Source organism: Gavia stellata, chromosome 19, assembly GCF_030936135.1.
Source record: "Gavia stellata isolate bGavSte3 chromosome 19, bGavSte3.hap2, whole genome shotgun sequence".
Classification (NCBI taxonomy): domain Eukaryota; kingdom Metazoa; phylum Chordata; class Aves; order Gaviiformes; family Gaviidae; genus Gavia; species Gavia stellata.
The window spans coordinates 19,669,948-19,696,537 of NC_082612.1; the positions used below are offsets into that span (position 1 = coordinate 19,669,948).

Genomic DNA, 26,590 nt, shown 5'->3' on the forward strand with positions numbered 1-26,590 from the left:
CATTTAATACCTAAAATTACTTCCTAATGTGCATTACAGGCTGTGAGGGTTTAGTTCTTCTTTGTATTGTATCAGTATTCAGATGATCTGCCTCATCATAATATCATTTACTTTACTGTGGCTACTACAGCTAACCTGTGCTGCTTAGTAAGAATAGATAGTTCCACTGAAGAAATACTGTGGTTACTGGAGGGAAATAGAAAAGAATACAGTGTCTTGTTATACAGCTCTCAGGAAGTCTCATTTATCTTTTCAGATACAGTTGGAGTACTCTCTGTTTTCATATCATTGTGTATTTATCTATTACTCTTAAAAAAAAAAGATCTTTGAAGCTTGAAACCATTTCTGTCCTTCATGGTTATTTTGAAAGCATGATTCTCACTGGGAGTGGAATCACAGAATGGTTTGAGTTGGAAGGGACCTTAAAGATCATCTAGTTCCAAGCCCCCTGCCATGGGCAGGGACACCTTCCACTAGACCAGGTTGCTCAAAGCCCCGTCCAACCTGGCCTTAAACACTGCCAGGGTTGGGGCATCCACAACTTCTCCGGGCAACGTGTTCCAGTGCCTCACCACCCTCATGGTGAAGAATTTCTTCCTTATATCTAATCTAAATCTACCCTCTGCCAGTTTAAAGCCATTACCCCTTGTCCTATCACTGCGTGCCCTTGTAAGAAGTCCCTCTCCAGCTTTCTTGTAGGTCTCCTACAGTGGGCAATTCTTCATTCTCCCAGTCCCTGCCTTTGCCTTCTGTGACTTGGGCAGTGTGGCCCAAGATTGAAGATGGGGAGACCAGCCTTTCCTTCCACTATGTCAGGTTAAAAAACGAGTAATTCACACATTTAACAAGTTTTACATGCCAAGTAATGGCGTTCAGTGTTTGGGTCAAGCACTTGAATTGCATGTGAGAAAGCATTTAAAGATAGATGTGGGGTTTGGTTTTGTGTTTTGGGGCTTTTCTAAAGTTATTCTTGGCCTGATAATATAATCGCATAATTTCAATAGGGTAGGTCAATTCTTGCTAAAATTTTTATACATATGAAGAGTTCAGGGCTTCAGGTTTTATTCAAACACACATTTCCTGGATTTGGATCACAGCTATTTCTATTTGCAAGGTTTATTCTGCAGCTGCTTTTCTTTTAGCGTTAGTAATTTTCTGCAGTATGGTTTCATCAGTGCAGATACTTGATCCGAGTTGTTAGAAATTGGCAGAAAACCTGAGAAATTGACTGAGTTAGCAGGTGAAAAGAAGCCCGGGAAGATTTTAGCAATGGCTATCAGGACTCCATGGGGAAAGATATTTACAATTGCCCAAGAGGAAATTTTATAAGGGTAAAAGAGTCACTGCCAAGAGTGAAGTCAAACTCCAAAGATGACCTCCAAGATGCCATTCCTTTTCTGGAGCAAAAAACAATTAGCAGGTTTGAAGATGGAATTTGTTCTTCCCAGGCATTTTTCATCAAGAAGAGGAAAGTTCTGCTGTATGATCAAGTGCAACGTACATTCCCACAGTAGGAAGAAAGCTTCCCTGCCATTTCATTGCTCAGTGTCTCTGCACAACTTCCGGGCAAAGAGAAACAGTCCGTGGTTCAAATGATTCTTTTCTCCTCTGCATTTCTGGGCACTACCAAGCAATTACCTGAGTTTTGTTTTCGTGGGACAACCCTGTATGCACCTACAACCGGAATAGCTATCTTGCAAGTAGCATTTAAATGGCCCATTTTACGAGACCATGCAACTTGGTACACAGAAATTTCCCAGTACTGTATCATCTTAGACACTCAAGTCTTAACACAGTTAACTTTTTATCTTTCTTTTACTTTATTGCCGTTCAATTGCCCGCCTCCACCTCCACAAAGGAAAAAAAAAAAAAAGATGGGAGTGAGAGAGATGTTTCAATTATAAAGGGGGTTACAAAGCACAAGCTGGCATTTTCTTTATTTTTTTTCCACAACTAACTCATTTCCTCTATATGTAGACATAAAAATCTAGGAGATTTCTAGCTTATCTTCCAGAAGAACCAGAAAATCAGGGGAGCTTTAGGCTGGATATGAGGAAAAATGTCTTTCCTGAGAGAGTGGTGAAGCACTGGACCAGGCTGCCCAGGGAGGTGGTGGAGTCCCCATCCCTGGAGGGGTTCAAGGAACGTGTGGACGTGGCACTGCGGGACATGGTTTAGTGGGCATGGTGGCGTTGGGTTGGTGGTTGGCCTTGATGGTCTTATAGGTCTCTTCCAACCTTAGTGATTCTGTGATTCTGTGAAAATGGATTTGGTTTCATAGTGTACAAGGCTTGGGATTTGTATTTCCATTCCTGATGACTTGGATTACAATTAATAGTAGACCATATCTTAAGGTGAAGAGAGGTAAGAAGAAATCTTCTGTATTTTCTATATAGCTGCCCCCCCTATGAACATGAATTTATCAAAGAAAGACACTTTAAACAATTAAATAGTTTGGTTGATGATGTAGTAAATCTTTTAAACTGCATTAATCTTTCAAGTAATGCAAACAATTAAGGCTGCTGTGTGGGGAGACTGCCGACTTTGATAGGCAGATACACAATGATGTCCACTTGAGAAAAATGTCTGCTCATCTCTGAGCACTACGCAATATTTTAGGAATAAATTAAATACACTGTAGCATATGATAAATACTTGCGGGTTGGGTTTTTTTTCATCATATTGAAGCAAGAAGGTCATACCCCGTTTTTGCAACTGGAAGCACGTATGATATTTGCAAGGATAGCATCTCTCTCAATCTTTTCTTTCTCTTTTCTGAGAGCTTTATTGAGATTTGTGCTTTGAAAAGAAGGTATACATTTTGTTTGGTTTTATTTGCACAATACGAGCATGTCTGCACAAGCTCCAGGTAGCTCCATAAAACATGCTCAAAACTGCAATGAAGCAGTGGGAACAATATCTATAGCAAAGTCCACTTGAGGATCCAGTGCAGAGCTCTCAGCTCTGTTCTCACTCTATGTATTCTCTACCCCTCTGCTTCCTAGGGAGGAGTTAGGCCAGGCAGTATATGTACTGCTAGTAAGAAGAGTTTAGCATTTAAGTCTAAATTCCTGGACAATCCCCCTCTGAATTAGCGAGCTCTTATTTTGACTACTTGAGACACAAGCCCTGTATCCTGTGATGCGTTGGCACCTCCTGCTTCACCACACCAGCCAATTCAGCATTGAATGGTCTGCAAAAAATAAGACGTGCTGCCTGCACAGCACTGTCACGGTTGTGACAGTATGTCTGTACACGCAGAGCTCATAGATAATCCACCCGAAAGCGCTAAGAATAGGGTTTCATGGCTACATCGCTTCTAGCAGGATGACATCTCTCTTGCCTTCTTACCGTTTCCCCATCTCACACATCCCATGTGTTGTCACGTCTTCCCCATTGCTTGTCTTATTCTTCTCAGGTTTCCAGTGGGTTTTTCAGTTTTGGATGGCCAAAAAGATAAATTACTGTACCAAGAGCAGACTGAAATAGACTGTGCTGAGCTTCTTGCTGCCATAGCTGTGCTAATAGTCTAAAGCCTCCATGAGTATCTGTATGCTGTATTGCAGTCAGTTAATACTACACAACTCTACTGGACATAAAATGTAGTAAACCCAGGAAGAATTTGGCCTGGGATAATTATTAAGTGCACCTTTGTTTCTTTCAGTGGAGCTCCACGCAGTGTTGGGAGCAGCATCTGCCACACTGGTTTCATAGGCTCTTGGCGGAGGCGAGAGTCTCAGCAGTGTCCTTCTGTTTGTCTCATTGCTCTGCCCTGGGATCGAACTCACGTTTGGCACATATCCCCCGGCTTGTCCTTATAGCTCAGTAACTAAGGATCCTCAAAACTCTGCAAATACGTGCTGCGCAGTTACAGGAAGGCCACTTTACAGTGGCCATGCTGGGTCAAACAAACTTTAACAGCAGTGAGGGGTTTGGAAAGCAAAAAACCTGAACTCTTATTTCCTGGGCTTGTGCACTTACCATCTGGGCAGCAGTTGCTAGCGGCTGGCTGCTCAGATCTGAAAGGCTGTGTCGGCAACCATGTGGATTAGAGCCTTTCTTGGTCGCTATTTTTGTTCTAGATGATATAACACTTCTTTACTAACCCCTTTAAAATGGTATCTTTAAACAGGATTTGTAAGAAATTTTGCGCCTTTTTTTGAGAAATATCGTTGAATTTTCTCGCTGCTGGTGTGCCAGTTGATACACCGCTGCACTTGGTTCTTGTCACAAAAAGCTGTTGGCTGTATGACTCCCTCCCACCCCGGTATCGTATAATGTAGATGCCATGTTTTCAGTGTCAGGCCCAATAGGATGCTGCTATTGAAAAAATATTTATATCAGAGTGATAACACATTTATGTAATGTTGATGCTGAAATTATAATATTAATAGTATAAAAATCAATACATTTTATTTAGAACTACTGTGAGATAAGATGTGAGAGACATTTTGAAGACAAACAGGGCTATGGACTATGAATTGCACTAACCGTGGCGGGGTTGTAAGTATTGTACTGCTTCTCATGTACCACACTGGCTCCCTCAAATCATGGCAACCTGTTGCTTACTACTAAGAATGTAATAAAAGAAGCGCAACCTCTCTCCCTCCTGACTCTCACGGTGAGAAATAAAAAAGGTTTCAGAAAGGAGAAATTCTGTTTTCAATGGCTCTTAATCTGAAGTTAGGGAATATTCATTGTAAAATGGTGCTTCAGTGTTCGAGTTCAGCAAAAGTGTATTCAGCAAAGTTTAAAAAAAAACAAAACAACCACAAAAAAAGTAGAAAACCCCAACTGCAATATCTACCTGTAGTCTGTAGTTCCATCTGTGGACCAGGAGATGCAAGTTTGTAAATAGCTGTCATCCTCAGTTTTCCTAATAGCTAATGTTTTAATCAGCAGTAGAATAAAATACTTGATGTCTTGACAGTAAAAATAAGTAATTACAAAAAATGTTAAGATACACCTCCATCCTAGGATGGCTGTACGATCTTGAAGGCTTTCTTGAAACACCTTGCCTCAGACCACCTATACTCCACAAAATGACTACACGTATACTGCGCATCTTATGTCACCCCTCTCTGCTGCTGTGATGCCTGCTGCCCCATCATACGGAACGTTAAAGCAAACTAACCTTCCCCTAAACGATCGGTGCCAGAGCTAAGGAGAGAGACGTAGAGGAGGAGAAGCACTCGGGCTGTAGCTGTACAGTTTCGGGAATGTCTACACTGCGCATGAAAGACACCCCAGCTTGAAATGCTGAGGAGCTTGGTGATGCCTGGAGCTGGTTCTGCATGGACCGAGCCACCTCCAGAATGAGCACAGCAATGCTCGTACGTTGCTGCGTGCCCAAGCCAGTAAAGCCTGCTTTGCCACATGGCAGATTGGCTGGGCTGCAGCGCTGCAAACACCCAACGGACTGAGAACCTAAGCTGAGAACCTAAGTACCCGGTCCTGCAAAGTACTGCAAATTCACCCAGCCACTGCTGGCTCCAGCGCGTCGAAAGCTGTCCGTCTTCACGCAGCGCGTCCTCCTGAGTTGGTACGGGCAGCTCTCCACCTCTCGCCTTGTTAGGCAAGGTTTTTAATAGCTTAGTGTGCTTTTGATCTTAGGTTCTGGCCTTGGGAAAAACAGGCCTGGCTGGCAAGCACAGAAATAGATTTAATAGTTCCTGAACTCTTCTCTTAACAGCCTTTGGAATTGCCTCCAGAGATACTTCATTTCTGTCGTGGTTCATACCCTGCTTACTTTCCATTACAGCCTCCTTTGATGTAGGTCCCTTCAGTCAGACAGAAGAATATCAATTAAGTCAATTGTGATACACTCACTGTTAATACTAAATTATACAAATAGCACCATTATCCACATGTACTATTAGTATTAGAGCATGTCTACACATGGGACCTATTATGGAATTAGGTAGGTGTGAATTTGTAACTTTTTCTCACAGCTCCCTGAATAAGAGCTCACTGTTATACAAAGCGCACATCTGCAAGAGTGAATTAGGCAAAACCTCAGCGGAGTGCTCAGTCTGGGTTAAAAGCGGCTAGAGGAAGAGCTAGCACTACATTAGTCATCCTCCTCTGCCAAAATCCAGGTGCCGTACGTAAAGAACGTGCAATTAAAAATACCAGTTACTGGCATAGCTGAGCAGTGATGAAGACTTGGAGAGCACTTTCTGTTACAAAGTGCGGGGAACTGATTTGCAAGTAGCGGTACGTGCAGCAATCGCTATTATTTTGACTGAACGTAGATGGCATTTCAGCAATCTAAACCTAAAAAAAAAAAAATCAAACTAAGAAACATAAAAATGTTATAAAATATGAAAATGTTATAAAATAAAGAGTACACCTTTGTGATTGGAACAACAGAGAAAGTATTGGTGCTCAAAACTACCTGTTTTGGTCTCAAGCCAAGTCACCTTCTAAATACTATACAGTTAAAAACTTACAGCCATACTCATAATAATACTTTAAACAGCTCATAATAGTATTTTAAACACCACAGTAAAGTCCTGCTGAACATGAATCGTTTTAAACCTCTTTCGGATGAAGAGAGGTAGAAAGGATTTCCCATTCTTGCGTTTAGGAGATTCAGAAATGGAATTGTATTGCATATAAAGCTCATTATCCTGGATCCCTTAGGGAAAAAGGGAGGAATATATTTGCATCACGCTCATTTTTCTGGCCTCGAAAATGTTTTGCCCTCTCCATTATTATTGGCATACTCAAGAAACTTGGTTTATTGCTGACAGGCATTTCTCCAGCAAAACTGGACCACCAATGCTAATTGTAAATACAGACATTAGGACCGCTTCTAAAAGCCTAGTAGGGAAAGCTCCTCAGCTCCTCTCACCGCTTCCGAAACCTCTGTAGCGCGACGGCAATTCATACCAGCAAGGCGTCCGCCCTGTATAATTTTATTTCCGAGAAGCACCGCTCTAGAGGTGCTGGATGACATTCGGGGGCCGCGAGCAGCTCCCAGGGCGGGTGCTGGTGATCACGGAGAACCCGACGAACTTCTGCGGCTCCCGGCCTTGCATTCAGCTCCCACAGCAATGGCGTTGCCAGGTATTTCTCCACGTGAATCCTCGCTGTTAGCACATAGGACTGATAAAAGTAAGGAAGGTATTCTGTGAAACAGTTGACCGAGCTACTGGTGTCAGCCCAGAAAGTAATTGAGAGCTGAAAAAGCTCTGAAAGAAGCACGCAACGTTAGCTGTAGTAACCTTTTTGTAGAGACAAGCTTTCGGAAAGCTCTTAACTGAGGGCAAATCACTCCCACCTACACATGGCAATTTCAGGTATGTTCACTTCCTTGTTCTCCTCTTCTCTCCCATCCGTTTCCTCTCTTTTTGCATCCCCACATCACAACTACGGATTAATTTCTTTTCTCCCACCTCTCCTTCACCTCCTTGCAGATCTGCCAGGGGCACAGAGAGTCTGCAGAGACTCTCCTCTTCAATGGACAGACTCCAGAGGGAATTCAGAGTAAGAAAGGAAATTAATTAGGAGTTTCACTCAGCCAGGAAGGGTTCAAGTGTACAGCAGCCGGAGGCAACTCATGGTTTTGACTGGGTTGTCAAAACATGCAAATCAGTGTACGTGTTTATTCAGTGTCTCCTTACCCCGGCTCTGTTCCATCCCTCCAGGGATGCTATACAATAAATATTTGTTAAATATTCATTCTTTTTAGCAAATTGGATCTTTCTCAAAAATTTTTGGACCATCACTTTAACTACTGGATCACGTGCTGCTTACAGATCTTAGAGTGGTAATCTTAGCAAGCTCCTTTCCTCCTCGTTCCTATGAAAACCTAACATACCAGTTTTGTGTATCATTTAACATAACACTTTATTTATTAATTTTTGTATTTGGGAAACTCGCTCGATGAGATGCTGAAAGAAAAACATATAGCAAAGAAGTGTACTAAGTTTAATTATTCTGCTGCACCACAGCACACTCCAAATGCGTAGCAGGAGTCTCACAAACAGGAAAGAAGACGGGAGCTTTTCTCAGCAAAATATCAGAATCTAACACTTAAAAGGTACGGCGAGTGTCTGCCACTATTCCAGTCCGCTGTGCAAAGGCACGTAGGGTACCATCACCCATCACAGTGCTCTGATGATGTGGCCAGAGATGGAATTAGCGGCGGTAGCCCTGCCTCCCTCTCCCTCTCCGTCCCTCGACTGTAGCATTCCAACAGCCTACTTTTAAGTGTGGGTGCTGTCCCGACCTTACACTTCTGAATGGGATGTAAAGTAATCACACCCTGTGATTGGACCGGAAAGTTATTAGCGCCGAGAAGATTTTTTTCCACCATCTGTATTGATGAACTGTAAAAGCATCGCCTCTTGCGCGCTGTGCACGAGGCAAAGAGGGACAACGTGCTAGAAGGGCTGAGCCATTATCGGCCGTCCTCAGCTTGGAGCTGGCCGGTGAACTCCCACAACAGATTATTAATTTTGGGAGTTCATAGAAACACCTGTGAGAAAGAAGTGAAAGCAAATTTATTATTATACCTTTTTTAATTGGTACTTGAAACTCTCTCAGTGTCCTCTCATAGTAGGTGACAGTGTCAACTTGGCTTTAGGACGTGGCTCGTTCCAGTACACGGACTGTCTTGGCTAAAGCCTCAGTTTCATTCAATACCTTAAGATTCCTGAAAATCTACCTTCATGAGCTATCCAGTCATCAACAAATATGCTGCATGAAATCCTCACAGTTTTTTTCAGAGCCTTCAGGCTCTGTCTGCTTTGACCTTAATCTCGTGAATAAGTCTTGCCCCTTTCCACTCCACTGCATGGGCGGGAGCACGGTTTTATCCCTTGGCCACTTAGATCCACCGGCATGCCCCCGCGACGTTGCTTCTGCCAACCAGGTCAATTCACACACAGGCTGGACATGTGAAAGGGAACAAAGCAGCAAATTGGTTGTGGACCACATGGAAACGGTATCGTACAGCTGAGCACCCACGGGCCCTTCCTGCTCCGGGCGGTGTTTCTCCTCGCCCGCTTTCACCGGGAGCCCCTCATCACCAGCCGAAGCGACTCCGTTTCTAGAGGCACAGCTGTTTTATAGGGACTGAAAGCTATGGTAATATGGGAACACAGAGGACGAGAGAAACGGCGTGGGTACAAGCAGCTCCTGTGCACACCAGCCTGCCCGTGTTACTGAGCTTGGAGCATCGTCCCTGGTGTGCCTCCATTTCGAACTGCTGGGGGAGAGCTCGAGCCCTGTTGCGGGGCGTCAGCTCAGCTGGGGGACCTGCTCTTTGCAGCTCCTTTTGGCTGCACAAGACTGTCCCGGCTCCCCACACTGCTTGAGGCCGGTCCAGCGCAGCGCCCTGGGATTCTCCAGGGGCATCTGCAAAGGGCGCCTGACTCCCTCGCGCCGAAGTATGAGGTAGCAGGTGCAAAGCTGCAGAAACGTGTCTGCCATTGAGTGTACCGTCAGAGTCTCCAGAGCAGTCTGACGGTTGTGCCGCTCCCAAGTGGGAAAGCGAGTCCACAGGCGGTTGTTTCTTGCTCTGTTTAGTTTCTCCACTAAGCACCTCAGGACCTGAATCCCAATGGTGCTTCTCCCCAGGCTCCTCCACAGCTCCACTGTGTCACTGCAAGGGAAGAGACGTTCACCCCTGAACCCGTATCCTCGCAGTCCTGCAGTGCCCTCAACCCTCCTCATCTGCAATGGGGCTTACAACGCCCCACTCACGGCAGAGACACAAGCGCGCAATCTTGCAACACTCAAGACTGTTCAGGCAGGAAAAAAAGACCTGCTTCTCAACCGGACCCCCCCAGTGCACGCAAGCTGCAGGGTCTCTGTTTGACTACAGCGGGGAAGTGGGTAGTGCGTGTACCTGTCCATGGGTGGACCTTTCCGGAGGAGACTGGTGATGTACCTGAAGTGGCCTACAAGAAAGCTGGAGAGGGACTTCTTACAAGGGCACGCAGTGATAGGACAAGGGGTAATGACTTTAAACTAAAAGAGGATAGATTTAGATTAGATATAAGGAAGAAATTCTTCACCATGAGGGTGGTGAGGTGCTGGAACACGTTGCCCGGAGAAGTTGTGGATGCCCCAACCCTGGCAGTGTTGAAGGTCAGGCTGGACGGGGCTTTGAGCAACCTGGTCTAGTGGAAGGTGTCCCTGCCCATGGCAGGGGGGTTGGAACTAGATGATCTTTAAGGTCCCTTCCAACTCAAACCATTCTATGACTCTGTGAAAATGAGAAAATTGGCTTACTCTGAGTGAGAAAGCAGGACCTTCTCCACCTCAGGATACTACTGTATATATCTAGTGTAAAGATACGAATTCCAGTTAAGAAAATACTTATCTCAGAGACTTTGCTGTCTTATCAACAGATGTCAGATAATGCTTAAATTGTGAGTCGACTTTGAGGTCTGCTGCATTAGATATCAAGGTCTCTCTCATTCAATTTAAAAATCAGAATTAACATAATAATCTGTTTCCTTCTCTCACCATTGTGGGGACATTTTGTGATTGCTGCTAACTGATCTAAAACATGCTCCTTCCTATTACCTTGATCTCTCCCTGTCTAACTTTTTCCGATTTACACGCAGACTGGGTGTGCACTAGACGTGTTCACAGTAATTAGTACAACGGGTGCCCTGAACCTCACGAGACACAAATAATGCATCCACAAGCACCACGTGTAATGCTCCATTGTAAGTTAATATTTCTCCGAAATGTAAACCTCATGTTTGCTTCCCAGTATAATTCCCACATCTGATTAATACTTGTCTAATATACATTCTATAACCAAGAATGTTCTTTGAGGCTACCTTCATCGTCCTTTCTCAATTGGAATTAAAAAATAATTGCAATATATTTAAGAGACACTAGAGGGAAGCCAAGACATCTCAACAACCCCCTCTAATAATACAGCTTGCAGTCCTGAACGTAAAGTTAAAACCAAAAAATCCTTACCGTGGTGTAGAAAATACCAGTTATACTTATTATATGTAAAGATGCCAAACAAATTATTACTTTACAGCATGGCTTTGCTGTTTCTTTTTCATTGGCACTCTGCATGCTGTTAGGCTCCAGGCTGTTCCCTCTAGGTGCTCCCTTGGTGATGCTGAGCGCCTGGGAACTTTCACAGTTGTAACACTTGACGGTCATCTCATGAAGCATTCAGACAGTATGATAACTTGCTAATATACACTGTAAATACGGGCGGTGAATATGTTGGTGAGTTTTCATCCTTATTTGCTGTTTGTTACACAGTTGCTCCGGTAATTTCTACTCTGGACATCATTTTTTTTGGATTTCTTTTTTCAGCGCCCATCCCACTGACAGGGCTATCGGGATGTCTGGTTCATCCCCTCTGTGTGTCCCTTCACCAGTGTTACAAAAAGGACTCACTTGCACCCAGAGCGCACCCAGAGTTAAGTTAGATGCAAATACGGTCAGAACAACTGGTTTATATTCCTGCTCTGAGCTGCAGTGATCACGCATGGGGCTTCTTCAGGGTACCCCAAAAAGCTCTGGTCATGTGATTGACTTCTCCCTTAAGTTCCCCTCTCCCAACTTCTTACTCTGCCATCCACATTTGCTCCTGAACAAGCCCTTCTGCCCGTGTCCCCAATTTTGCTGACTTGATATCCTCATTTGGTTATTACCATACGGGTGCCCTGGTACTTTCTACCCTGGCCATCGATTCTGTTAAACTAGTACCGCTTCATTTTGCCCGTAGCATGCTGCTGTTTCTCATCCTGGTGTCTTTTTAGAAGGGACGCAAATCAAGGTTAACCATCGGCACATATACCTTAACATATCTGTTTATCTTCACTCCCCAGCAAGAGGGGTAACAAAAACGAAAACAAAAAACATTTGATATACAAAATAAGCTGATGGTAACACAATGCCAAAAATAGCTTATTATGTTAAGTGCAAGGGAGAAAAGCCTTGATATAAAGCTGGATTGCAACAACATTTCAATTTACCAGTTTAAATACAAGACTTGCATTAAAATATTTCTTGAGATACAACTCTTGCTCTCTAAGGTGATTTTTTTTAAATTTATATACACGTATCCAGTTGTAACACTTGACAGTAGTCTCATGAAGCATTCAAAGAGTATAACTTGATAAGTACACACTGTAGATATGAGTGGTTAATGTCTGTACCATTTCTTCCTTCAAGGGTTTATAACATTATATTGAGTACTAGCCTCAGACAGGTGACCAGCCACCTGATACAGTATAATACCCCCAAGCCCTTCCCCAAAGTCCCACGGTCTACGCTTCCCATGCTCACTGGATCCAGATGGTGTTGCCTCTTTCTGGTCTGCGAGACTCCACCGTCAGTTCTCCAAAAGTGGAGAAGAACTGCTCCATTTCCTTCTGCAACATATCGTTCCTCTTCTCTGCATCTTCCTTGGCCCGTTCTGCATTACGCATTTTGATTTCTACCATTGTGAACTTCTTACGCTCTTGATCCAGTTCTTCGTGCAGGGCCATCATTTCCGTCTCTAGGGTGAGATTTCTCTGCTCCAAGCTGCAGAAACGAAACAAAAGCAGACAGCTCCTGAGCAGCACTCCTCACTCACTCGAGCAGAAATGCACACCACCACCGAATTCATACACGTGTCTTTTCATTTACAAAGCTTAGACCGAAATCTTGAGAGGGGTACCTACAAAGCAGGGCTTCATCAATGGACCATTCTCCTAGGGCAATCTCTTCGGTAGGTCATTTAGAAAACGCCTAATAACAGCCCCTGGCAAGGTGCGCAGTAGCAAACAGCTCCATCTAATTCTCCAGGAATAGGCTAAGTATTCCGTTTACTGCTGGAAGTGTTGACGCCCAACTTGTGCTGTAGTTGCACTAGTGATTCTTACAAGGTCAGAATAATGCCTTGAACGTCTTTGTTTCATTGCTAATCTCCTTTCTTCAGCTGATTTATCTGCTGTATCTATTTGCAAATATGGATCGACAGTTGCAAAAACCCTGCAATCAGCATGGATTTGTCTAAAAAACCTGACCCTATGTCAGGTCTAGCTTTCCAATGGAAAACATTAGAAATCCTAGCGGTACTAAACACGCAGTCATCATGCATATTAAACGTTATAAGAAGTGCTCTACTACACTGCATACTACGCTGAAACTGGTGATGTGGGTGAAAGACCGCAATATTCTGTACGCTGCGCTTTCGCTGGCAGCCGCTGTTGCCAGTAGCTCTCGTGTTGTGATCCAGCTGTGACTTGCAGTGCCCGAGGTACCAATGCAAAGGGCTGCTGCGCAACAGAGGTGAGAACAGAAGACAAGTCCTAAATAGCTTTGCTGAAGAACCTTTATTACAAAGAGAGCGCATTCAGCTCTGCGCTGGTGTGTGCGCTAAGCCCAGGCTTTGAGGTTATTCACCGGTCATTATGGCCACCCACCCTAGCAACGGCGTTGTGTGCGAGAAGAGTCCGCCCTACCCGTAGACAAAGACATGGCTCTCCCTTGCCTTCTTTAACAGGTCTGAGCCTTGAAGGAAAGGCTCAGGCAAAGCAGCAGTGCGGAGATAGGACCGTGAGCAGAGGTAACTCCCAGATGCAGAACGGTCTCAAGAGGAACGAGGACTCTGGAAAGGAGCTCCAGCAGTCTCCCAGTCCCAAAACCTACAAGTGGAATAAGCCACGGCACTGCTTTCACTGAAAGGTGATGCCCAGTTGCCCTTCTCAGTCTCTGGAGAACAGGCATCAACTAATGAAAATATTATGAGAGCCTACTGATTTTGTTAATTAGATTCTACAGAAACTCACAAGGTTCTGGCTTTATTTTTGATGCCAATAGGATAGCATGTCACAACCATGGCAAGCAATTGCTCGGAAACAAACCCCTGTGGATCATGATATCACAAAAGCAATGTCAGAGTATGTCAACGCTGAAAGATGGTTTAGTGGGCATGGTGGTGTTGGGTTGATGGTTGGACTTGATGATCTTACGGGTCTTTTCCAACCTTAATGATTCTGTGATTCTGTGATGGGAAAGTCAGTGACTGCAGCTAGTGCAGATTGCTAGCAAGTCACGACAGAGAAAACTTCTTGGACTTACTCTGCAAAAGGCAGTCAGATTGTAGAGCCAAACCGTCTTACCTTTTTATCCTTGTCTCATACTCTAGTTTTTGCTTGGCCATCTCTTGCTTCAAGCTGGACACCAGGCTGTGCAAAGCACTGTGATTGTTAGTACTGTTGGCCACAAACGTTTCACTGTTATCGCTGCTGCTGGTGGCTCGGCTGCTGTGGCCCCCCACACTCCTTCTGTCACTTTTGTTCTCATAGTCACCCGGGTTCGAGAGGTCTTCATGTGGTGGTCCATCCAGCACAGAGTCTTCAAAGTTACCCGCATAAAAGTCCTGCTCAGGGCAGGTGGTGGTGGATGAACGACAGGAGTTGGAGTGCTCAGGGAGGGATATTTCACAAGAAGACGTTGACCAGGTGGCACTGTCCACACTCTGTTTGTCATCAGAGTTCACCATAGAGAACTGCTGGTGGACATTGTCGTAGGTGGAAAGCCTGTTGTGCTGGCCTGACTCACTCACCGATTCCTTCTGCTTGTTGTCCCTCAGTGTGACGTAGCCATTGGGCACCCAGCCCGGGGCGCGGCTGTTGAGGGTGTTGCTGTGCCCGTCTGTGCTAGAAACACCCATCCGCACACCTCCGTTCTGCACGCTGTGCGTGCCCATCTTAGTCACTGGTCCTTTCAGGGACGACGTTCTCCTGGTTTGCAGGGCACAGTTTGGTAAGGTCTGGCTCTTCTCAGGGCCCTCCACAGAGCTGCTGAAGGACCCGTTGGTGACTATGCCACTACCTTTATTAAAAGCGGGATTTTTTTTCACCATGAGTGGTGGGCTTCTGGTGACGTCTAGTTTCTGGATGCTGTTCCTGGGGCTATTTGTCTTGCTGCCTGGCAGAGCAGTCGGAGACTCATTGTCCATGCTTCCCCTTTGGGGAGACTCAGGTTTGTCCCACGAGCAGCGCCTCACTGCAGTCTCCTTGGTGTTATTGTTCTCTTTGTTCTGCAGCTGCCCCGCAATCGCTTTCTTTGGCATTTCATTGTTGTTGTTGCATACCTCGGGTCCCATCTGAAGGTCTGCATCCTTGGGAAAGAGCTCTTCATGTTTGCTAATCATCACTGACATTAGCTGCTGGACTACTACCGTACCTGAAAGGAGACACCAAGCACACGGTCATTAATGGCCTGGTTTGTTTAGGGCATAAATATACTTCATCCATCAGATTCCACAAATACTTAGTAAATGTTCAGCTTATACAAACATTTACGTGATGCATCCATCTGTGTAGCACCCTGAATGTTTAACACGCCTGAAGTGCCTCTGGCTACCAGGCGAGATCAGCACCACCTCTTCCTTCCATCAACCAAGCCAACGGGCCCCCCAGACCCCCCAGGAACGGGAACTTTTGCGAAGAAGCTATGACCGTGACAGTAACCGCATCCCAGGAAGACCACAGAAGGAGATAACGAGTAGCATCGTTCTAAGTGACGTGTTTCAACTCAATGTGGCGATCATTTTTAAAACCAAAGTCTCATTCTAGCACAGCACTTGTATTCAGTAGTTTAACAGAAAACGGGCAAGGCAAGGGATTTGCATCGCTGCAACGCAGACGTTTTAGTCTTTTGGAGCAAAACAGGGCAGTAATATGACAGAATTAATTTAATGTGAATGCCTTTAACCACCCCGTGATGAGACTATATGCAACCAGGCAACTATGCCATGTTATAGCACAGTACGGAACTAATGCAGGACCACAGCTTGCTACTTGCTGTAATAAATGGCTACCTTTCCTCTTAAAGAACAACCCCTCGGCGTGCACACCACTTGACTGCACTGTAATTTACACACTAGCGTTTATAACGGGACTTGGGGTAACAAAGATGTGCAACTCTCTTTTGTTGAACAGACCCTCATTAAGGATTATTAAGAATATTTCAGGAACAAGGTCAAGGTAGTTGTAATAACCACCCCATTTTTAAGCTCCTAGAGAGGTCTGAGAGGCATGCTCTGCTCTTCTAATCAATAATCTCCCACTGTGCAATATCATTTCACATCAACTCCTCTGTAATATTCTGGATCTTTATACCCCACTCTTAAAATACAACTACTAAGAGCCACTTCAACGTGGGTGCTTGACAACATCTTTTTTTAGTGTTCTTGTTTGTTTGTTTGCTAAGGCAAAATCCTACATTAGAACTATGCAGCAGGAAAACTCACTTAGTTACTCCCACGGCACATTTAACTGCATTCCTTCCGAGAACATTAGCTGTTATATACAGAATTTACTACAAATGTTGCACTGTACACAGGCAACTTTTGCCACCGTGTTTGATAGGAAAAAATTGCCCCGTGATTGGAATTCTGGAAAATCTCTCTTGAACCAAACAAAACCAACTCCTCATCCCCATTATACAGGTATGGTTATCCATAGCTGCATGGTTGGCTTTGAATAATCGTGCAAAAAAAGCACTCTGTATCTTCCAAAAAGCAAAGAGCGATGAGGAAGGGTGGCCATGAGCACCAATCGATGTACAGTCTTTGTTAAAAGTTCCTATACATTTAACTACGCGCACCCCAATTGCAAATCAGCGTGGTCTCATGTCGAATCTTAAAGTTACGCTTAAAGAGAAGTCATAAAACTGTTTAATCAAATCTGGTTCTCATTAGTTAAAAAAATACATATATTTCCCTTTAATGAGTGTGGTATCCATGCCATTTCCTACAGCAGCCACCATCATTTTAGTGCCAGGGCTGTTGATAAGCAGGCTGGAGAGCTGCTTTCAAGAACTGGAAAAATATATTATTTTCCCCTTCCACCTGGTTTAAAAAAAAAAGAAGACAACTTTCTTGCTCAAACTTTCAAAAAAAACCCCAAAACCCCAAAACAACCCACAAACTTTAGGCAGCGGCCAGTTCTGGAAAAATAGAAACCTAGAAAATAGTATTTTATTTAGGAATGGCTAAATCCTCTCTCCCCATCCCACTCCTCTCCCCTGCCCCGGGGGAGATGAAGATACATGGTATCCCATTAGTAAATGTCATCCTGTGAGATACCGTTCTCATCGACGTCAGTGGGACAAATCAGCTCTGGGACAACTCTCTCCAATTCCAATCTACTGAACAATTTGAAGCACTTTTTGTACTGTTTAATGCAAAAGCATGGAAAAAAAGGGAGAGTTAGCTTCCTGACCAAGAGAAACATTCATAGCAGTTATCTGCCAGGCTGCTGAGCTCTACAGAAGTGTCAGGGTAAGAGAAGCTACTATTCCAGTCAGTCGGCAGTTCTGTAGGTACAAAGAGACAGGTTGAAAGAGATGTGCACGCGCAAAAAATGTAACTCCTGCGAGAGACATGACGACGCGGTTGAAGAGGAAGGAAACAAAGCAGGAGAGACTCTTGCGTTTCCCTCTCAAAACACCGTGGGGAGATGATGTAAGATGTGTAAACTAGGACTTCGGTGACACAGTGAAGCTTGTGTCCGCACCCCCATACCAGATAGTCACAGCGCATTTGAGACAAGTATGTACAGAAACCAGGGGGAAGCCACAAATGCAGATTTAAGGGTATCTGAAGCTGCACGGGTTTGCTGATACTCATGCACAGCCATAATAAACACGCACGTAAATTGGAGACCTGCTCTTGCAAACCCTTTTGAGTCAAACGCATCATCAAACCATTCTCTGTGACAATGAGAAACCAGATGTTAAAGCGAAGATGATGATTAAAAACCCTTTCCACGATAGAAGGTTTTCTGGGTGGTCTGAGCTACTGTTCGGACAGCTAACCCGGGGTAGTCACTGCTTTCAGACGTGATTTGGAAATGCCATGTTTCTGTGCACAACAACACGGTCGTCGTGTTACGAATTAAAAGGAAGAAGGAAGAAATGTAAGATTTCAGGAAAACAAGTAAATGAAGAAAGTTTATGGGGAATTGTTGTATCTGGGGAAGAGAAAAAGCATTAAACTCACAGAAAAAGAATAAATCCACACACTCTCAAATAAACTATGAACACCGCATTTTTGAGTTTTGGTAAAATTTTCATTGCGGGGTCTGCGTACAGCCCTAATTTCTGGTAAGGTAAATCCTACTTACTAAGAAAAAAGTGTTTGGAGGGAGAAAAGGCGTCCTGTACTTTATAGAGTATTAAAGTCACAAAGCTGAAGCCTAGGAGGAAATTATAGGAGGAGATTGTCATGGCCATATTTTTGTCTTAATCACGGCAAAATGCTACAGCTGAACGTTGCTGTAAATAACAGAACGCAGCTGACAATTTGATCACTGTTGTGCAAGAAAGCATGTAATATACCACTGCCTGGGGGGGATTCTACATGGGTCACTGCGCTATGAACCTGTACTAACTTTTTCTCATCCTTAAGAACCGCAGGTAGAATATTAACTGCACTCCAACCGCACCTGCTGAATAAGAACGTGCCATCTTTGCAGCAAGTTTTGAGAGAAAAAGTACATTTTTAGTGAAGTTGCCAGGGCAGCACAATCTCATGCAAGGTCTTTTTGCGATGCTGCACATTGCGGTCACTTTTATAGCAACCTGCAAGACTTAACCCAAAAGTTCATTCAGTTTGAAGAATTCTTTGGCTATAAAACAGATATACGGAAATTACTGCACATACTACACGGACTGGCATGTACTGTTGATAAACCTAAAGACATTCCTTCTTTCTGTTACAAGTTATGTACAGTAAGCTCACCCTCCATGATAGTCAGAGGATCTTCCACTTTGGGGCGAAGGATGTTGGGGCCAAAAACGGTAGCCAGATTTTGCACACTCATTTTGTTTATGCCTGAATAAGACTGGACTTCATCGAGGAATCTGCGGGGAAGAAAGAGGCCTTTAAGGAACACGTAAAAAGGAAATAAATAAAAAAAAAAGTCGTCAAAGCATGTGATGGTTTCTTATCACGGTTCAAGTATTCCATTCTAAATCCTCATGGAACATGTTGAAAGCTAAAGGCTGTTCTCAACTTTCTTGGATTTTCTTCAAAATAATACATTGATAACAAAAATTAAATCTCAGTTTGGACTGACTACAAGATAACTCTGCTGAAGATGGTAACGTTCTCCAGCATAATTAATCAACTACTTGGCTCATAAAATATCCTCAAAACGCATTCTGTCAATTAAAATAAAAGTTTATAGAAAAATGTTTTTTTTGTGCTGGGAACTTTCTACAAGTTCACAAATTGCAATTGCGTAAGACGTGGTTTTTTTAAGATCTTAGATGTATCCACAAAACTATTCTATGTACTACAAGACATACAGAATTTTTGAGGATACCGTGCTTCAGGAGTGAACAGGCAAGGCCAATAACTGCGCTTAGAAATGGGAAAACCAGGGTCCTATAAAGAGGACAGAATATATTCACTTCTACTTTCTTGCGTTTCTTGCTGAGTGTGGCCTACTTACGAGAGGGAAGTCGTAACTGTGCACCTTGATAGAGCAAATTAGTAATTAGTCACGCAGTAAACCTATATTTTTAGCGCATTCTCTTAAGTTCGCCAATCCTCCGACTGTGAGTAATGCTCTTCCTTCAGGGCACATACACAGACAGGTTCGTCTGTCAGCTCACAGTTATAAATACCATTGCGATATTCTTGCAAGAGCACTTACCTACAGATATATTTCAGCAGATTATAATTGACAGCTGGCAGGCTCTTCACTTGCTTCACCAGTTCTTTCAGGCCCTTTAAGTGGTTTCAGAAAAAAAAAAAAAAGAGTGAGGAGGCACAGTTTCTTAGTATTTTACCAGAGATTCCAAAAAAGGTCAGCAATTCCAATTACAAGACAATAAAGACATCACTGAAACGACAGCGTTAAATGCTATATACAGGTTACCATCAGGAAGAGGTCCCCATTTTGGACGGGGAAAGCTACATTTGGCTAACAAGGATTAGGTCTGGATAAAAATAACCAAGTAAATAAATAACTTGGTTTCATCCTCTCTTTCCCTTCTCTTTCACTCCTCCTTTTTTTGACCAGCAGCTCTGTTCCTCCTCCTGCTGATAACAAGGCTGAGGCTTCCAGGAACAGTCCTGGTTTGAACTAGTTGGCATTTTCATATGAGAAACCATTTGGGTATTTTACCCAGTTCTGGTCCAGATTAGATTCAGACCAAGAAAGTTATTTCAGTTTGTGCCCGCCCTGGGAACAGAACATCACAGACTAATTTCTGCGCCCCGTGGAAAGGGACCCTGGCTACGCTCCTTACCGAGCAGGGCCTTCAGACTCTTGTTCAGCATGGGGTTTTGGTGCTTCGCCAGCATCGGCGAGGTTTTGATTACAGTACGTTACGAAAACAAATGCAAATCAAGATGGGTGGACCACGACAGTGCAGGAGTTTGCTGGCTGTGGGCTAAGAAAGGAAAGAAGATGCACTGCTCTCTCCCTTAAGAGTGACTGCACTTTAAACTTCTGCACGGAGAAAGATCAACTGAGAATCTGGTCAGAGAGCCTTACAGCTGGACTGCTGAGCCACCGTAAAGAGGACTGAAGCGGCTCATCACCTATAGTACTGATTTTTCACAAACCGCCAGCACCAACAGGCCACTGCTATTTAAACCTGGCTTTCAAAACGAATTTCATAAAGTGCTTCGTGGCATAGTTGCAGAGGAACTACATAAATACGCTCTGGGTTAAGCCAATATAAAATGCCTCAAAATTTCATCTGAAAATGAGTATCACTGCAAGTATAAACTGCACGATGACTACTTGGGGAGCTGTCAGGTGGCTTTACGTTGGGAGCTATCAATGCTTAGAGACACACGCAACACGCACAAGCGAATAGCCCTGAGGGTCGCCTGCCGTAATTCGTGCAAAGAGCGGCCCAAATTAAACCAGCTGAACAGCCCACTCCCACCTTTTGCAAGCAGCTGACAAAAATTTGCATCTTGGAGCAAGCTGTAAAGGACAGCGAGGAAACCAGCCTGATTTCAGTGGGTGTAAGAGATTATGACCACAGAAGACAGTTTGCCAGGGATCTTTCTTCCCCGGCCCCATTCCGTCAGATGGGAACAACTACCACCTCTGCTGTTGGCAATCATCAGCTGAAGGCTCAGAAAGGAGACGGTCTCTCAGTTTGAAAAGAGGGGCTCCTACTCATCTTAATTAATTAGAAGATTAGGTAGGAGGGGTTCCAGTCCTAGCAGGATTGGAAATGTCGAAAAGGAATTAAACAGAAATAACCACCTTAGAAAGTTAGGGGAGTAGACTGAAATCAACAGAATGACCCTATGTGTATTTACTTTGAAAAGAAAATATCAGGCTTGACCTCAGTACCCAGAAGCTCACAGAACAATGTAAAAACAAGAACTTCATTTCTTACGTCTTCACACTAATATATAGTAGGCCCGTGCCACTGCAGGGCACGTATTATCAGTCAGAACCCTTATTTTGCTCATCTGTGTTACGCTGTTTTAAAAGAGTCTGGAAGGTGGCCCGCTTACATCTTATTGAGGCCTTCTGATTCAATGAATAGAGTCCGTTGGCCTTCAATCAAAGGTCAGTAAAAGTTGGCATCCTGACACTTAGAAGAAAACTACCCCGATTTAATGGCAAGGGTTGGACAGCAAGTCCTAAGACCCTTCCTTTTACAGTTCAGAATGATAATCCGCAAAAATATAAGTCTCTCCCATGCAAAATGGAAGCTATTGACCACAACAATGTTTACTTGAACTGGATTCAGTGACGTGCAATAAATACAGCTAAGGCTATGCTATGCGCCTTTATTTAGACTTCCAAATGACCTAGGTGGCAACAATTTTCATATAAAACCAGCCTCAATTAATAGATGCACATCTTAAATTAGGATTAGCGTCTCTTCTCCTCAAAATCACAGCATCACAGAATCATTAAGGTTGGAAAAGACCTGTCAGATCATCAAGGCCAACCATCAACCCAACCCCACCATGCCCACTAAACCATGTCCCGCAGTGCCACGTCCACACGTTCCTTGAACCCCTCCAGGGATGGGGACTCCACCACCTCCCCGGGCAGCCTCTTCCAATGCTTCACCACTCTCTCAGGAAAGACATTTTTCCTAATATCCCGCCTGAACCTCCCCTGGCGCAACTTGAGGCCATTTCCTCTTGTCCTGTCACTCGTCACTTGGGAGAAGAGACCAACACCCACCTCCCCACAACCCCCTTTCAGGGAGCTGTAGAGAGCGATGAGGTCTCCCCTCAGCCTCCTCTTCTCCAGACTGAACACCCCCAGCTCCCTCAGCCGCTCCTCATACAGGTTACAACATGTCAGGCTTTTATTTCGTCTTACTCAAGTTGCCAACTCACCGTTTCTTCCTCCTTGCTGAGCATTTTGGCACAGGAAAGAAAATCTTCATATTTTGCGTATGGTATGACTGGTTCTGGGAGTTCCCTTAGGTACAGCTTAAGCAGCGATGCCACCGTGTGCACATCTGTATTGCTGTTGGGTTGGAATACAAGAAGTCGTTACTGTGAATCAGGATAATACCATGAGACTGACAGGCTAAAAACACCACTTAACTTTTCCGTTGTCACCCCAGATTTTACTCATCAGTGGTATATACATTTATAGATCATATTTGCAATCTGCTTTTTTTTTGGGGGGAGGGGATGTTTGTCCTATAAAGAACTTAGGATACGTGCAAACAAAAGTCTGTCAACTCCCCTGATTTATTAGTATAAATAATTACACGTAAGGCCCTATTTGCAGGCACAGGTATTGAGAAGATCCTGGCTCTCATTGACAGGCATCTCACATCAGGCGTGCAAAATCCATCTTAACTGATGCTTTTCATTTTCACCTGAGCCAGAAACCAAGCATTATATTTACACAGTGGGGATTATTCTCCTACCAGAGATGGCCCCAGCTCCCAGAACATGCCCAGCATGTCTTAATTCCACTGTATCACCTTCTCCTCTGCTATCAGTATTAAGTAAGCAAGTTTTAAAGGAGACCATATATACTCCAGGTGTTTAGTTGAAACTTCTCCCTCTGAATTACAGTTCTTTCCCTGGCATGCATCTTTTTCCTGTGGGTTCCCACAAAATGACTATTGTACCGTTACGCTGAAAACCTGGATAGAGTTTACAGGCAGAACCGTAAATCCATGGGAAATGAGTTTTAGCTCTATCCCGTACCGAGTAAGTGAAGGCTTTGCAAGTCACCCAACTTAGGAAATGTCTGAGCGCTAGTACAACAGGTAACAGCATAGGGCAGACAGCCAAAGACCTGCTACGACGCGTGCTTTCTCATAATTACATTTACAGAAATGTAAGGTTTTTTGGATACCGCTAGTAGGAGCCTAGGCTGTTTATCAGGCGTACTAAAAGTAAGAAGACGGGGAGCAAGATCAAAATCACAAGTTCAGAGTATGCAATAAAACTTGCTTAAATGTTTCTGTGGTGTGTAAAGTTACATTGTGGTAACTGAGGAGTACTTCTCTGAAAAGAAATAAATAGAAATAGATAAAAACTACAAGTCGGCGTGAAGAAATCTCTCTTGCGTTACTTCTGACTCCATCTCTGGGTTTAGCTACTCAGGCGTTTATGCAAACCCTTACTGGAATGTTCTACACGCTTTCCCTGGTTCAGATAAAGAGTGGTACTGCAAGCTGGTGTCTTTCCCTCTGACTTCTGAAAACTCAAAAAACCAGAGACTAAATTATGCTAATTTCATTCATAAGAAACAGAAAATGCACAGCCATTCCTACTATGCGCATTGTTGTGTATTTCTTTTTTCTTTGAAGACTTCACACTTGGAACATTTTTTAAACTCACAGGCTCTCCAAGGGAACCATTGGTATTTGATGCACTTAAGCTTTACTAGAGGTATGTTAATCATTATTTTGGAGTGATCTGTTAAAACAACAATGGCTTTTACTAAGTTAAATCTTAACAAGAACGATGGGAACAACCTTAGATTAATGTGGTATGGTATGAGCCATCTAAGTCAAAACAGAAGAGAAATGATAAAGCACTGTATATACTTAAATGTTCACCACCACCCCCCTCCTTGAAATAAATTCCCAGAAAACATTTCTATTTCAATCATGAATAATTCCCAGCCAAAACTCCTAAAAGCATTTTCTAGAGAAACTCTATAAACAAAGCACTAACGCAAATCCGCATTTTTAAGGAAGGTTCAAATTCTAATCCCTTGATTGCAACTCTCTACTTGTAGGCTGGCTTGGATCCAAAATGGGAATCCTGTGTTTACCCCGCCCCCTCCTCGGCTGCATATATAACATACGTAAGGAACAGTACTATGCATGAAACTGTGTATAGTTGTACTATTTCATGAGATTTCAAATGCCAGCTCAGATTCAGCCTCTAACCTTTGCCTTCTACCTATCCCCAAGCCCGATGCAAAGTGAACTGAAGCTCTTCCCGATGTCCCAGCTAACAAATCTCTGTACAGACTGCACAACCCAAGGGCGTAAAACCCCGACCCCAGTCATCTCTCAGGTAGTTACTCACACGTCTTGTTGCCGTTGGCGCTAGTTTTCAGAGCACAACCACGGCACGCGTGCCCGGGCAGTTGCGACTATTCAGCCTTATCCAAGAAGTAGATTTTACGGAGTGATCTTCAGCTCCCTAAGATGTCGGTGCATCAGGAAAGCAAAAGCAAACACAGAGGGAAAGTCTTTTGCTAGACTCTGAAGGAGAGCGGCGGCCACAGCGAGCAGATGCGAACAGGCAGCCTCAGGACAGCGCTCTACGTTGCAGCGTGGAAGGGCGCCCAGGACACCAATCTGCAGAGAATTTAGCTCTGATTCCTCAGCACTGATGGTCTCTCTGAAGATTTTAGTATTACTCTTTTTATTATTTACACAAGGGAACTCCCCAGGCCTTGCTGAAGAACTGAACCACATCTTTCCGCAGACTATTTGTGTAAAACTAGAGAGGCCTTTCCAAAAGACAAGATTCAAACAGATTGAGTGAGAGAAATTACTGAAGACCAATTGAAAGTTAGCACACAGGTCTCCCAGTGAGGGGATTAAACAGTATCGTCTTCCCTTCTTCGTACCACCAGGATCATGCTTCGTGTAGTACAGAAGAATAATTTTACACCAGGCCCTTGGCGTGAAGTGGAATACTTGCTCCTTGAGGCCACAGCAGATGGAGTATAAAAAGGCTGAAGAAAGGGGACAAAAGCCCTGAAAACTGATACAATTTATAAACTTTCTCCTTTCAGCGTGAAGCATTGGTAGACTATCACTGCGAAGGGTTGGTTGAGTGCTAAAAACTGTGGCTCTACCAAGGAAGAACTGAGGGAGAAATGGGAAGGCAGGATGCCGAGGAGCAAGGAAACAATAAGAAGTCTTGTGTTCTCCTCCCTCTCACTCCAAGAAGGACATTGAGGGGCTGGAGCGTGTCCAGAGAAGGGCGACGGAGCTGGTGAGGGGTCTGGAGCACAAGTCTGATGAGGAGCGGCTGAGGGAGCTGGGGTTGTTCAGTCTGGAGAAGAGGAGGCTGAGGGGAGACCTCATCGCTCTCTACAACTACCTGAAAGGGGGTTGTGGGGAGGTGGGTGTTGGTCTCTTCTCCCAAGTGACAAGTGACAGGACAAGAGGAAATGGCCTCAAGTTGCGCCAGGGGAGGTTTAGGCTGGATATGAGGAAAAATGTCTTTCCTGAGAGAGCGGTGAAGCATTGGCAGAGGCTGCCCAGGGAGGTGGTGGAGTCCCCATCCCTGGAGGGGTTCAAGGAACGTGTGGACGTGGCACTGCGGGACACGGTTTAGTGGGCATGGTGGGGTTGGGTTGGTGGTTGGACTTGATGGTCTTACAGGTCTTTTCCAACCGTAGTGATTCTGTGACTCTCAAACTAGCCTCCTGAAGTACGTGCTGTATATGAGTCTGCAGAAAGGTGCTTTCTGAGCTGGGCTTAGAAACCCAGGCCCCAACTGGTAGATGGGGACACCTTTGCAATTTTTAAAATTACTCATTCATTTATTTATTAAATTTTCTTCTGCTGACCGAATGCTAAGGCAATACCGCAGACTGCCACGAGATGGTGGGATTGCAAAATAAGATTTGGGAAAATTCGGTTTGTTCCCTTTTCTTTCCTAAACTGTTCTGGAACACTGCTTAGGACTTAATCTATCGATACAGAAATTACCATATAGATTTTGGCAGCATAAACAAACGTACATACACACACACACACACACACACACTGCCTGAACAGCTCTTTAAGAATTGGATTTTTTAATTCTATTTAGCAACAGTTAGGCAAAAGCTAGAAACTTTCTTCTTTCAGTGTATATATTGGTATAAAAATATGTCAATATTTTTCTAATAATGTAACTCAAAGAGTGTTCCATATAATCCGAGACCTGTTCAGACCTTGCAGCCTAGCATTATTTTTTTCACCTTTTGTTTGAAAATACAGAGGATAACTTAAAAACGGCAGAGTCCCGTTTTAACCCATGTATTTTCGGCGTTTCAATCCCCAAATACCATGAGGCGCATTTCAGCTGCAGAGGACAGCTGGGAGTTTCAAGGGAGGGCTGAACTGCAAGCTCGCTTGAGGACGGGGAGCATTTATTTCCTTTCCTGTCTGCAGT

General features: G+C 44.1%; 1 protein-coding gene across 2 annotated transcripts in view; it reads right to left on the bottom strand.

Moving 5' to 3' along the window:
* Positions 1-12,259: 12,259 nt before the first annotated feature.
* ARHGAP24 (Rho GTPase activating protein 24) overlaps positions 12,260-26,590 on the bottom strand; it is a 191,034-nt gene continuing 176,703 nt past the window's right edge. For both annotated transcript variants that reach the window (XM_059826782.1, XM_059826783.1), the window contains 5 exons: positions 22,331-22,463; positions 19,656-19,729; positions 18,737-18,858; positions 14,106-15,174; positions 12,260-12,522 (listed from right to left, as the gene is read on the bottom strand). In XM_059826782.1, coding sequence (XP_059682765.1) covers positions 12,279-12,522; positions 14,106-15,174; positions 18,737-18,858; positions 19,656-19,729; positions 22,331-22,463 — 1,642 coding nt within the window. In that variant the 3' untranslated portion in view covers positions 12,260-12,278. The remainder of the gene's footprint in view (positions 12,523-14,105; positions 15,175-18,736; positions 18,859-19,655; positions 19,730-22,330; positions 22,464-26,590) is intronic.